Raw genomic sequence first — 13,033 nt, forward strand, 5'->3', positions numbered from 1 at the left:
ACTTGACAATTCCATTCTCAATATATACTCCACATAAATTAAATTATACCTCCATGCAACAATTTTTATATGGAACTTCATAGCAGCAATGTTCACAATAGCCAAAAGGTGAAAACTATCCAAATGCCCATAACTGATTAATGGATAAGTAAAATGTAGTATGTCTGTACAATGGAATTATATTCAACAATAAAAAATAAAGAACAGATAACATAGTGCAGAATGCATGAAGCTTGAAATAATACTACATGAAAGAAGCCAATCATAAAAGATCATATATTGTGTGATTCCATTTATATGAAATGATCAGAATAGGTAAATTCATAGATTCAGAAAGTATATTAGTGTTTTCCCAGGGTTTGGAGATGGGTGCTTAGGAAGATAGGTGGAAATGGGTATAAAGTTTCTTTCTGTGGTGATGAAAATATAATCAATTTTATGCACAAACTGATGACTATGAATATTGTACAACCACTGAAGTGTATGCTTTAAATATGTAAATTGTAGCTTATGTGAATCACATTTCAATAAAATCATTAAAAAAGAAGGAAGTCTTCAATGGGAAGTGGAACTAGAGCTGAAAATAGAAAATAGGATTTGGGTTGAAGATGAGGAAATTAATTGAAAGATGTAGGGGCTAATTTCAGAGAAGTCTCTATACAAAGCAGAGTTCATGAGCTATGCAAACTTTTCATATGAGGTGATCAGACATGATAAAATTGCATTGAGATTAATCTGCCTTTGTTGACCCAGAGTCATGGATATCAGGGGGGTTTAGGGAAGGGAGAATAGGCTCTTCAAATAATAGTCTGAAGACGCTGAAAATATATTAAGATAAATATAGAAGAGACATTTGTGGAAGAAAGAATGAACAGTGTTAGGTGATTGATTAGGCTACCAGAAATCCCAAGCTATTGAAAAACTAGAGATGAAAGAGTTTGATTTGCCATATTATCTCTGGAGAAAGTTACATATCATTTACTTAATTGCCCAAATGCATGTTACAAAACTATCTTGAACACAACGCACCCAAGCCCCAAAGTACTATATTGCATGATCAACCCAACAGCTCAAAACGAAAGTGAACACACTTAACATTACAGTGTCAGTTCAGAGAATTTATATTGAGGTACCAGGGAATACCTGGAGTTAGACTATGCAGGGTTGATATATGACTAAGCCATCAATATTTTCATCTCAGAGAAATTATTTGCCTGTGTGTTTTTCCCTCTGAAAAATACCTCATCATCTGGAAACAAAAATTCATTCTTGTTTTGTAGGGCTTAATGATAAAAACAAAACAAAACAAAATCCAAAACATAAAGAGGCTAATGGATGCGAAAGAACTTCCTGCACTATGAAAAACAAGCTTACATCTTCATATTATATATATATATATATATATTACATATATATATTTATATGCTTCGTATATTTTTTTTCTTACCAAAGCCACTAACTGGATTTTTCTTCAGATCACAATAGACATGAGATTAGGCACCAGGACTGTTCTAGTCGACTAAAGAGAAAAATCCTGTTACATTTCTCTTTTGGTGGACAGGGGCTGTGCCTCAGTAAGTGGAGAAGGTGGAGGAAAGGAACGCCATAACTGTTACTTGATTTGATCCTGAATTCAGGGAGACAGTCACTGGAAAACTGAGTGCCACCTTAAAGCTTCCCCACTGCGTGGGAGGCGAAGGGGGGAGGTGATCCAGAGCCCTCAGCCCTGTACAGTCCTCCCCCGTCATCCCCTCCTCCCAACCCTCGCCGCACTCTGAACCAATCGGCTTAAGCACCGCCCTCCTCCTCCCCCCACGTGGAATCCTATAAATTGGTTATCTAGGGGCTTTGGAACGGTCTACTAGTGCCTGATTGCTGGGGAGCTAGTGCTGTCTCGCCTCGGCCCTTGATTGGCTAACTTTAGCTAACTCTCCGGGAGACCCACGTGCAAACGCTGCAGTTCTTGAGAGGAAGGAGACTTAAGAAGAATACCAAGTGGTGCAGAAAACCGAGTTCAAGAATCAGTGAGAGGATCCAGAGCGGAATCGCGGACCTATAAAGAGCTGGAGCGCTCTGCCCTCTCGGCGCTGAAGCCTGGCAGGTTAGAGACCAAGGGTTGGACCAGGTTGGTAGTGGTGCTGCAAGCCTAGGTACAGATGAGAGAAGGGGTGGGTCTTATTGGTAGGAATGTGGAGAATTGAACCCTGGGGCCTCCTGGCGCGCAGGGAGGGCTGAGTGAAAGCACTGGCTTCAAGACTACTGAAAGGTGTGGAGGTAGTTTTTCTTATGCAAATGTCTGCATTCTGGGGTCTGGAATTCAGAATTTTGACCCTCAGACACTGCAAATAACTGATTTCAGTTTGCAAATGTAAGCATCTGTTGACACCAGCCACTGCTTTTTGTTGGCAGAACAGGGGTCCTGCATTGTCGGTTGGGGACCAGAGGATTTGGAGTCTTTGGAAGATTTGTGGGCCTATGGGGGTTTGTTTCTGCCTGTCGGGGCTGGGAAAGAACTCAAGATGTAGAAAAATGGAAAAGTGGTTGGTAATTTCTCCAGGGCTCTTGGACTCTCATCCGGTCTGGAGTAGACCGTCTAGGTTCTCTTAAACAGGAACCGTAGAACCAAGGGAAGACACTGGCTGTTTTATGATTTAGGGACAATTTGAGGAACGTGGATGAAGGTACAGATTCTCCAGCATTACCTGGGTGTCCATTTTGGCTGTAGGAGAAAGGCAGGATGCCCTTTGGTTGTCTAGGGAAAATAGTGTCTCCTGGTCCTGTTTGTGGTAAATTTAATGTGCGTGGCAGACAGCGTAACATTGCCGCATTGACCACCGGGGGGAACCTGGGTGCTGGAAAGATGTGCGTGCTCCCTCCCTGCCTTGGGTAAATACAAGGTGAGGCTGCAAAATTTTATGTTCAATGGATATTTTAAGGTATTTTCAAACATCCTAGGCAAAAGTTGGGATGAGGCAAAATTATGAGGTGTTTCCACCCCAAACTTAGGTAATTGTTTTTAATTTATGAGGGAGATAACTGGGGGGACTGTCACACAAACGTATAGAAAGCTGGGATTCATGGTTCTCCTGTACTGTCCAGAGGAAATGCAGAATGTATGGGGGAAATAATTGGTGATTTTAACCTTTCTGGGGGAAATTTGGTGAATGTGGCAGAGGCGAGGTGTTTCCATACTTTCTAGCAAGAATATAAGGTGCAAGGGGAAAACGGGATTCTTGCACTGTTGGGAGGGGAAAAAATGGGTTTTACGGAAGAAATCCGCAGTGCTTGCGTACTAATAAGGGAAAATTAGATGAGCAAACAAAGATTAACTATGGCCCCGCTCTACCCAGGGAGAACTCAGTGCGTCAGTGCTTCTGTGCGCATAAGAGTTTGAGTGTTTATTCATTCCTTCCAGAAGATTCGGGTGCAGGGGAAATGAGGAATCCATTCAGGAAGCTAAAAGGCTCACTGGGAGATTATTTTCTACATATGGACACACACACACACACACACACACACACACACAGGAAATTTCTAGAAAAATGACAACCAAACCCCAGGTGTCTCAAAGTTTTCAAGAAATAAGACTACTCTGGAATTAAAGCAAGGAATCTCCTGTTTCCCCCCTTTCCCATCTTCCTTATGTTTTGCCACCTCTATTTTCCTTTTTTTAGGAGAAAATGTGAATCATGGAAAATATTGACTACATCATTTATGTAAAAGTTGTTTTGTACTTCTGACTTGATAGGTTGTTTTACATCACTGATAACAAAATCATAGGCAGCTTTCAAAAGACCCCCTTTTCCTAAACTGTTTCTTTCCCCCAATTCCACCTGTCACTTCTCATCTCTGGATTCTAAGTTCCCACTGTCCTGAGGGCTCCACCAGTGCTTGAGTGGCCTGATGGGCAGCAGGTCAGGGAAAAAAAATTTCTGAAGGCCAAGATGAATTGGGTAGGAGGGTGCATGAGACGAGGAATGAAAGAATGTAAATGGGGGATATATGTTAACTACCTGCTGTTTGGTTGGATTGGGCACACTTAGATCTGTGGGGTTAAAATTTGATCAATGTGCCAATCAATCCCCAAATTCAAATGTTCCATCTGGTCTAGCCCCAAAACTGCCTTGTGCCTTGATGGAAAAGACCAGAGCCCCAGTTACATAGTTGGCTTCTAGAAAATTCACTCGCCCTCATTTCCGCGAGCCACCCGTGCCCCCCTCTGCGTTGCGGACCCAGACAGCATCTCGTGGTAGAGGCAAAGTCTCGCGCAAAGCTCTGCCTGCCCGCTCCGGGCCCCGCCCCTCTCTGGAGAGGGTCATTGCCCAGTCCCTCTGGCGCCCGCGAGTGCACACGCCACCTTAGCTGCTGCAGTCCGCTGTGGTGCACAGAGCCCCAGACACCCCTGGCTGTGAAGCACTCCGGGTTCGAGGAAGGGGGCAGCAGCGAGCCATCGCCTACCCCTTTCTCCCTGACCGGCAAACTGAGGCTTGAAGCTTCCTGACTTTTTAGTTATTCTTTGGCTAAAGCTCTTCGAGGTAAGTCTTCACGTTTGCAGGAAAGGCGGGAGAAGTCTGCGAGGGAGCCGCTGCCGCTACGACTGGCACCAGGTAAACAGACTGATAGGCAGACTAAGAGCCCTCCACATTTACATTTACCTTTGGGTAAGACTGCCCACCCCATGGAAGGGGTTCAGGTCAAAGGAATCTCCAAGTCCACCCGGTGCTCGCAGTTCCCGAGGCTTCATTTCTTCCAGAGGTTACCTGGGTGTGCTAAATCACGAATTCTCAAGAGCTTCGAGAATCTCTAGAAATTCCCTCCTGTATTTGTCTGTCATGGTCAGCCGGGATCTGGAATTCCTGAAAAGTCAGGATGTATGCCCCGAAGCCCGCTGAACAGTCAACTCTCCCATTCCCTACACCCCGTTTGTGTCCTCCAAGAGTCCATAGGCATCTTCTGTCTGCTTCACCAGCCCCTAAGCTTCCACGATTAATTTTTTTTTTTTTTTTTTTGTCACCGAAGTGCACACAGACTGTTAGCTTGCACCCGCTACCGAGGTCTCCAAAGGCCGGTGGTCAGCTCTGGAGCTAGAGCTTCCACATCCTTTCCTCATCCCCTCTCACAACCGGCTCTCCTCAGCCCCCTCCCCACTTTGCTCGGTAGTGCCATGGTGAGCTGGAAAGGATTTGCGTCTGAGATAAGGTTCCTGGCATAGGAGCTGCTCCCCCACTAAAATCACTTGCTCGATAATTGCGGAAGGGGCTCTAGCCTGGGATGGGGATTAATCCGTCTTCTGTATTCCTTCTGCCCGCGAGGCAAAAAAAGAAAAAAAAAAAACATGTCGGTAGTTAGAACTGCCTCCCACCTCGCTCATGTCCTGGTGTTGCAAGAGATGGTTGGATAGGTGGGTGTAAGCTGCGCGGATCCGCACAAGCGCTGCGTTAAGAGGTCTTACGTTGACGTGGTTTCTTTAAAGTCCCGCCCTCCTGAAATTTGGGGAAGGGGCTAAAAGAGAGAGAATATACATTCCTCTCCACTGCCCCCTTCTGCCTGTTTGGCTAAAGAGAAGCCCTACTGCAGAGAAGTGAATCCTTACAAAACTAGGTAAACTGAAGTTCTTGAGCCTTGTCTTCACCTGGGGTTCTGGGAAAATGCCAGAAAACGTGTGCTGCTCCCTCTCCCAGTCCAGCTTCCTAACGAACATTGGAAAAGGCTGAGACTGAAATCTTTATGTACCTTAGCGACCTTCACTGCTGGGCTGGGTCTGCTGTCGCTCAGAGGAGCGACACCCCTCCCCACCTCCCCTGGTACTAATTCAGGTAGTAAGGGGAACGGTTCACAGAAGAGGGCGCAACCCTCCCGCAGTCTATTATTCTTCCCTAGTGTACCAGTGAAAGCTGACCAAACCCTAAACTCATCCACAGACCTACCAAGATTTGGACATTTGGAAAGGTGTCGTAGCTTGGAATTTGAGTTTTTCTCCTTTATCCTCACCTCCGGTATTAAAGGTACTTTTCAGTGAGGTGCAGGGCTCCTGGATTGGAAAGCACGGGATGGGGTCGGGGAGGAGGGGCTGAGCTTTAACTAGAACACCTGCGTAATCCTGATCCTCTTAACCCAGTCCCCTGTTTCAGATTAGATGAAACAGTCTTCACCAGGAGTAGATAGAGAATCAAGCAAAATTTCTGGCATTAGAGAGCAACAACCCCCCCACGCCCCCTCCCACCATACACAGACTTGTGGCATAGGCAGTTGCTATGAGATGTTTCAATCAGAAATGGTGGCATTTTGCAGCATTAAGGAGGGAGGGGCCTGCGGTGATTTAATTTGGCCTTGAGGAACAGACCCTAGCTCTAGGAGCTGACTATCCCCGTTGGCCTCACCACACTTACTTTGCGGGAGGGAACAGGTAGAGGTGAAGAGAAGAGAGAGACAAATCAGGGAAAATCTGTAACTGACTCTCCGTATTATGTAGAATGTAAACAACACCACACTAATTTACAACAAACACACTACAATAGCATGTACACCAGAGAAACCATATAAGCACAGCATGCAAACGTAACACATAAAACATACACCATATAAAAAGATAAATACCCAACATACAAATCTACATCTTGCAAAACACAACAAACATGCTCCACACAAGTTCACACAGCAAACATAGCACAACTTCCAAACACAAATCACTCAAAACACACATACCACAAATGTACACACACAAACCCCATGAACACATACCTGCCACATAGATAGTACACATATACACACAAAAAAATAATTGCTCCTTTTAAAATGAGCTTACTGGTTTAAAGACAACAAAAATGTTGGTTAAGGTGGCTCATGCCTACAATCCCAGCAGCTTGGGGACTGAGGCAGGATGATCACAAGTTCAAAACAAGCCTCAGCAACTTAATGAGACCCTAAGTCACTTTGAGACCCTCTCTCAAAATAAAAAATAAAAAATAAATGAATATTAAAGGGACTTGGGATATGACTCAGTGGTAAAATTCCCTTGGGTTCAGTCGCTGGTTAAAAAAAAAAGTAGGTAGCCATAGAGAGAGGCTGATAGACTGAGGGATTTTACACAACAGTATAAATGATCACAGTGAATGGGGGGTTGGTCAAGAAAGAAAAATTAATCAATAGAATTATGATGAAGGCTTTTATCTGAGTACTATACATTTTTTGCATACTCCCAACATGCTAGTTTGATCTTCATCACCTGTTTATGAGGTAAACACAATTTCAAGTCTAATTAAGGAAGCCAAGGCGTGGAAAAATATTTTCAATATATTTTTTTTATTTTGGTTGACACACAGTAATTGCATATACCTATGGGGTGCAGTATACCACTTCAATACATATATACAATGTGTTAATTATCAGGCCAAGATAATTTGCATATACATAACCTCATATATTTATCATTTTTGTTGTTTTTAGAACATTCAAGATTCTTTCTACTAACTTGTTTGAAATATGCAATTATGTGTTGTGAATCATAGTTATCCTACTGAGGGTACAGAAAATTTATTTTCCCAAAGGTATGCTGCAAGTTACTGGCAGCAGGGAGGTGGGGTGGAAGTTGAAAACAAAGGTCTTCTACTTCTAATTCTATAATACTCAGAAAACAGTTCATTCTCCCACACACATACAAACATACACATTATGTACCACATTCCTTATTAACTGGTTGCCACCTCCTGGAGTTAGAGATTGGTCACCTATTTAAAACCCCATTTCTTTTGACTTGATCTTTTTATTTGTGTCACCTAGCACAAGAACGAGCATCCTTTCTTCTCATAACACAAGGTAGAAAGGTCCCTTGCCCTGCTCCAGGATGCTTCTAGGGCCAGAAAGCAGAGTTATCTAGCCCACCAGGCCCTGATAACCCAACTCTGTTAAGGAATTCAGTTAGTAACTAGATAATTAATTAATGCAATATACGTTAGATACAGTGGTCTTTGTAGGGCAGACTAGGGCATGGTTGGTGAACTATATGGTGGTGAGAATCCCTTTTTTGAGTGGACAGGTATTAAACCTAGGGCATAGTAAGCTCTTCCACTGAACTACACCTCCAAGAATCCAGGATTGTGTGTCTTCCAGTGTACAACAAAATCTAGATCTGATTCTACCCTCTTTAAAACTTCTCTAATTCAATTTATATTGATAGCTTTCTTTTCTCAATACCTAAACACTTGTCATCTGATTTTACTCTTAATATAGTGTGTAGTTTTCCAACTTGGATCGCTCTTTATTTGGCTTTATATTTGTCTCTATGACTTGTCAGTAAACAACTTATTTTTTCACCAGATACCTGACCTAGCTGAGTATCAGGGATTTCTGGTCAAGCTTGCTGATGGATTGATTGATTGTAAACCTGTATAGGTTAATTTTGATGTAGTGAAATGAGTCATACCTCCAAATAATTAAGTCTGAAAAGAAACAGTGTGCAGGAATTAACTGGATGCATTTGCTAAGTATTGCCTGGCCAGGAAGTAACACATAGTAAATGCTACATATGCTGCCTAATGCACAGTTGAGTATTTTAAAAATCACAACCTGCTGTTTGGGGCTAAGTTTTTAGTGGAAGAGAGTGGAGACTAAAATGGTTTAACCTGAGAGACTTAGAAATGAATTAGTGCATATTATTTCCAACTTAAATGATTTAAATTAGTGATGGGAGTATTCACTGGGACTGTAATATGAAAATTGGTTGTTCCTTTGTTACAGGTGTTGGTGTTTGTCTGAGTGTCATTCACATTGACTGATGAAAGATTATCTCTGGTTTTACTTGGAGCAGGAGAGAAATCACTTTAATTTTTCATATAGGTGTACCTTTCTGTAAATTCATGTTTTAAAAATGGAGCTAAGAAAAGCTGGATCAAATTAAATTAGAAGGATGATTATTTGCTTTTAAAAATGATTTGCTACAAGTTTCCTTTAGCAATTCCTTAGTCACTACTATTTGAAGATTTGTCAGAAATAAAATACCTCAGAGGTGAAAATATAAGTAAAGAACATTCAAAATTCTTAAATGTGCAGTACACATTTAAGAATCTGAATGAACTTTACTGGTGTTTCTTAATTAACACTTTTCTCCCCCTTCTGCTACTCTGCAACCTGATCTGGAGACTGAAAACAGGGACCTAAGGACAGCATAGTGCCCTATGCCTGCATTAGAAATAGTTGCTTTTTCTGACTCACAATGACAGATAAACTTCACTGTCAGTCAGATTTCAGCCTATAAAGACAGTATAAAATACTTATTCTTTAGTTTCTCTAACCCTATTTGAGAGAGAAACCTTGGTTAAGGTACCAAGATTATCATTTGCCCCCTCCCACAATGATAATTGGAAATAAATAAATATGCTTCTAATATACTTGATAGATATTGCCCACAAATGACCTGAAATTTCAAACTCACTGAAGGAAATGAGAACCAGGAGTAATAACTGAACCCCATGTAAATGATTGCTCTCATTGGACCCACAGGACTCCTTCATCCTGGTGAATGTGAATTGATCAGCAGGACTCCTGGCTTCCCTTCTCCTGTAGAAGTGAAGACCTGGCTCCTGAGGATCCCACTTTCTAACAAATTTTGAAAAGCTGACTCACTATTCTGTGAAACAATGAAGTCTGTGATTCTTCAAATTTAAGGTGAAGCTGGGCTCAGTGGTGCAGGCCTGAAATCCCGTGGCTCAGAAGGCTGAGGCAGGAGTGTTGTGAGTTCAAAGCCAGCCTCAGCAATTTAGTGAGGTCGTAAGCAACTCAGCAAGACCCTGTCTCTAAATAAAATATAAAACAGGGGTGGCCAATCCCCCAAAAAACAAAAGACCAAATGTTTTTTCTGGTATGGGTATGCTAACTCACAATAAGGGATGGGTAGGTAAGAATAGAAGTACTCTGGATTAGATAAAGGAGAATAAAGGGAAGGGAGGGGGAATGGGAATAAGAAAGATTGTAGAATGAATTGGACATTACTATACTATGTGCATATATGATTACATGACCAGTATAATTCTATATCATGTACAACCAGAAGAATGAGAAGTTATATATGTATAATATGCCAAAATAGATTCTACTATCATGTATAACTAATTAGAACAAATAAAAAATATAAAATAAGATGACATCTGTAGTTGATTCTGGTAGAATTAGTTGTCATGCAAAATTTTTAAGAGTGGTTTAATTTATAAAATTTTATTAGCCTTTAAAAAGTAACACTAATAAAATACAATTGGTTTTCTATTTAAAAAAAATATAAAAGGGCTGGGGATGTGGCTCAGTGATTGAGCACCCCTGGGTTCAATCCCCATGACCACTATATCTATCTTTCTATATCTATATCTATATATCTATGTGTATGTATGTGTATGTGTATGTATATAAGGGATATGTGAGTTTGTCAACCTTTGGGGAAGGTTCCTCATCCATCTCCTTTTTATTCTCTAGGGGCCTGCTTAAATTGTCACCCTAAACAAAAATGAACTCTTCATTTAATGGAAATGGAACATCCCCTTTTCTATTACAAGTGGAAGGTACTGTTGATTGGCTCCACCAAAATTTCACTGGGGTTCCACCAATTGAGGATCAAAGCTGTAATCACACAAATCTAAATGAAACCAGTGCCTCCAGCCCAGAATGGGAAGGGCCAACAGGAATGGCCTGGAAATGGCTGGTAGGCAAACCCCACATTGCAGCAAAGATAATACTATCTGTGGCATATGCAGTCATCATAATGATATCCCTCTTTGGCAACTCGCTGGTGTGTCAAGTTTTCATCAAGCACAAGGAAATCAACAAATCAACAGGCCTTCTTATCTTCAATCTGGCAATATCTGACATTTTGATAATTCTGCTCAACAGTCCATTTGCTCTGGTGAGTGATTATTTATGGCTGGTTTGGATTGGAGATGTTGCTCCAATCCAGGGATAGATGATGGGACTAAGAGGAAGAAGGGATATCAGCCTGCCTTAAGCCCCCATTCTAGAACCTACCTTCTGTGTTAGGCCTGAGAAGATTATCTGAGTGTATAAACAATCTCCCTTTTGCTTCCCTTCTTCAGGCCCGATTTCTGAGTGGACAGTGGATATTTGGCAGGATCATGTGTCATGTCAGTCGCTTTGCTCAGTACTGCTCTCTCCACGTCTCAACTTTAACACTAATGGCAGTTGCCATGGACCGACATCGGGTAAGGCATCTGGAGGGCACTTGTTAATAAAAGGGAAGAAAATGGGCAGTGCCCAGACAGATTAGACACCTCCTCAAAATCCTCAGGATGGGGCTACCTTTGAAGATAACCTTCACACTTCCTCCTCTTTCAATGGGGTACCATTTAGAATTCCAGTATTTTCAGAGCTATGATATCTTTTTGTCTATTTTCCTTCTAAACTATTTTCAAAACAATCATGTTTTTACTGGAATAAAGTAAATAGTATTAATAAGACTATTATATAATGCAAGTATGTACTCTTCCGTGTTTGCCCATGTTTGAACTGATGTCAAGAAGGGTATTGCCTTTCTGTTCCAGGTAATTCTGCATCCAACAAAACCAAGACTGACACACTCCCAAAGCATATTGACTGTTGTTGTTATCTGGAGTCTTGCAGTGTTCCTTGCTCTTCCTCATGCAATTTATCAAAATCTCTTCTATGTCATCAGCACGTAAGTCAGACCAGTTACTTAAAGATTATTTTGCCTTTCTCTTTCCAGAGACAATCAGGAAATTGACTTTTGAACAGTTCTTAACTGCATTTTTGTCCCCTTCCAATTTTCCTCAATACAGGAAATGAAGTCTCAATATGTCTCTAACCTTTATTAATGAAACCCATATGATGGGTCACCAGGTTAGGGACATTGATGATTAGGAATCCGGTAGGTCTCAGTTTGATCTCTGTTTGGATCAAGACCCATAAGAGAGAATACAATAGCTCCATACGTTTATTTTTAAATCAAAGAAACTAAAAGCTAGAGATGGGTGGGTACCTAAGGACATACTGTGGCAAAGCTGGGACAAGAACTCCAAATTCCTGAGGTTCATTTCACTGTTCTTATTATCATAACCTCCATTTTCTTCTGTTCCAGGGATGGAGTTGTCAGAAGCCACTGCCTCCCTGCTTTTCCAGGACCCAGCAAACTAGTTGGGAAGTATGTGGATCTTGGGACATTTGGCTTGCTATACATCCTGCCACTGCTGGTGATAGTTATAACATACTCTCACCTGGGGAAGAGGTTGTGGATCCAAAATTCTGTTGGTGATGCATCTGCTCGTCAACTTATGGCACACTACCAGAAGCGGAAGAAGAGCATCCGAATGCTGATTCTTATTGTAATGGTCTTTGCAATATGTTGGTTTCCCCTCAATTGCTATGTGGTTCTTATTTCCAGTGCAGGTATAGAAACCGAGAGTGTGCTTTTCTATGCCTTCCACTGGTTTGCAATGAGTAGTACGTGCTACAACCCTTTTATCTACTGCTGGCTCAACAGGAGCTTCCGTGCCAAACTTAGATCTATAGCATCTTGGTGTACAAAATTTCTATTGTGCAAGAGCTCCCAGGTTCAGCAGCAAGTACAAGTGCAGGAGAGTCATGAGCTCCAGGAGCTCCAGGCATCTGCACTGCCACAGGTGCCTGTGGCCATTCCAGAGCCTCAGGTATTTGAGGATCCCTGTTTGGCTACAGGGGAAGGGAACTCCCAAATCTCTGCCCAGAAGGATTGGGAAAATCCAAAAGTCTCCGTGAGTCGAGTGGAGCAGTCTTCTACCCTGCGTCCTTTTTTCTGTATCCGTGTTCATTCAGTCAAAATCTAGATGGGTACCCATACCAGAAGGGCACCTGACCCCTCGGAATTTTGCTCAAAATAGTACCTGGGCACATATTTCTGATGGCATGCCAGCTGAAAGCATCCCTGAGGCCCTGGTCATGACCATTCCATTCTCCTCCAAGGGAGTTTTGGCCTACCTATTTAGCCCAGGTCAGATGTTTATGTTTAACATGGTAACAACAAATCAGACAGATGGAATAA

The 13,033-nt window shown here is 42.0% G+C and overlaps 1 protein-coding gene across 1 annotated transcript; it reads left to right on the top strand.

Annotated features, from left to right (window-relative positions):
- The first annotated feature begins 10,492 nt into the window (after positions 1-10,492).
- LOC124971479 (probable G-protein coupled receptor 83) lies at positions 10,493-12,818 on the top strand. The gene is made up of 4 exons (XM_047535240.1): positions 10,493-10,888; positions 11,076-11,201; positions 11,541-11,674; positions 12,095-12,818. Exons 1-4 carry the CDS (start codon positions 10,493-10,495, stop codon positions 12,816-12,818), a joined length of 1,380 nt encoding a protein of 459 aa, XP_047391196.1.
- Positions 12,819-13,033: the final 215 nt, after the last annotated feature.

This window comes from Sciurus carolinensis, chromosome X (genome assembly GCF_902686445.1).
Source record: "Sciurus carolinensis chromosome X, mSciCar1.2, whole genome shotgun sequence".
Classification (NCBI taxonomy): domain Eukaryota; kingdom Metazoa; phylum Chordata; class Mammalia; order Rodentia; family Sciuridae; genus Sciurus; species Sciurus carolinensis.

Bases quoted from the DNA above. Each gene is read 5' to 3' on its own strand.
- LOC124971479 (XM_047535240.1), top strand. From the start codon at position 10,493: ATGAACTCTTCATTTAATGGAAATGGAACATCCCCTTTTCTATTACAA. The intron at 11,202-11,540 runs GTAAGGCATCTG...TTTCTGTTCCAG, and splicing joins TTGCCATGGACCGACATCGG to GTAATTCTGCATCCAACAAA. The intron at 11,675-12,094 runs GTAAGTCAGACC...CTTCTGTTCCAG, and splicing joins CTCTTCTATGTCATCAGCAC to GGATGGAGTTGTCAGAAGCC.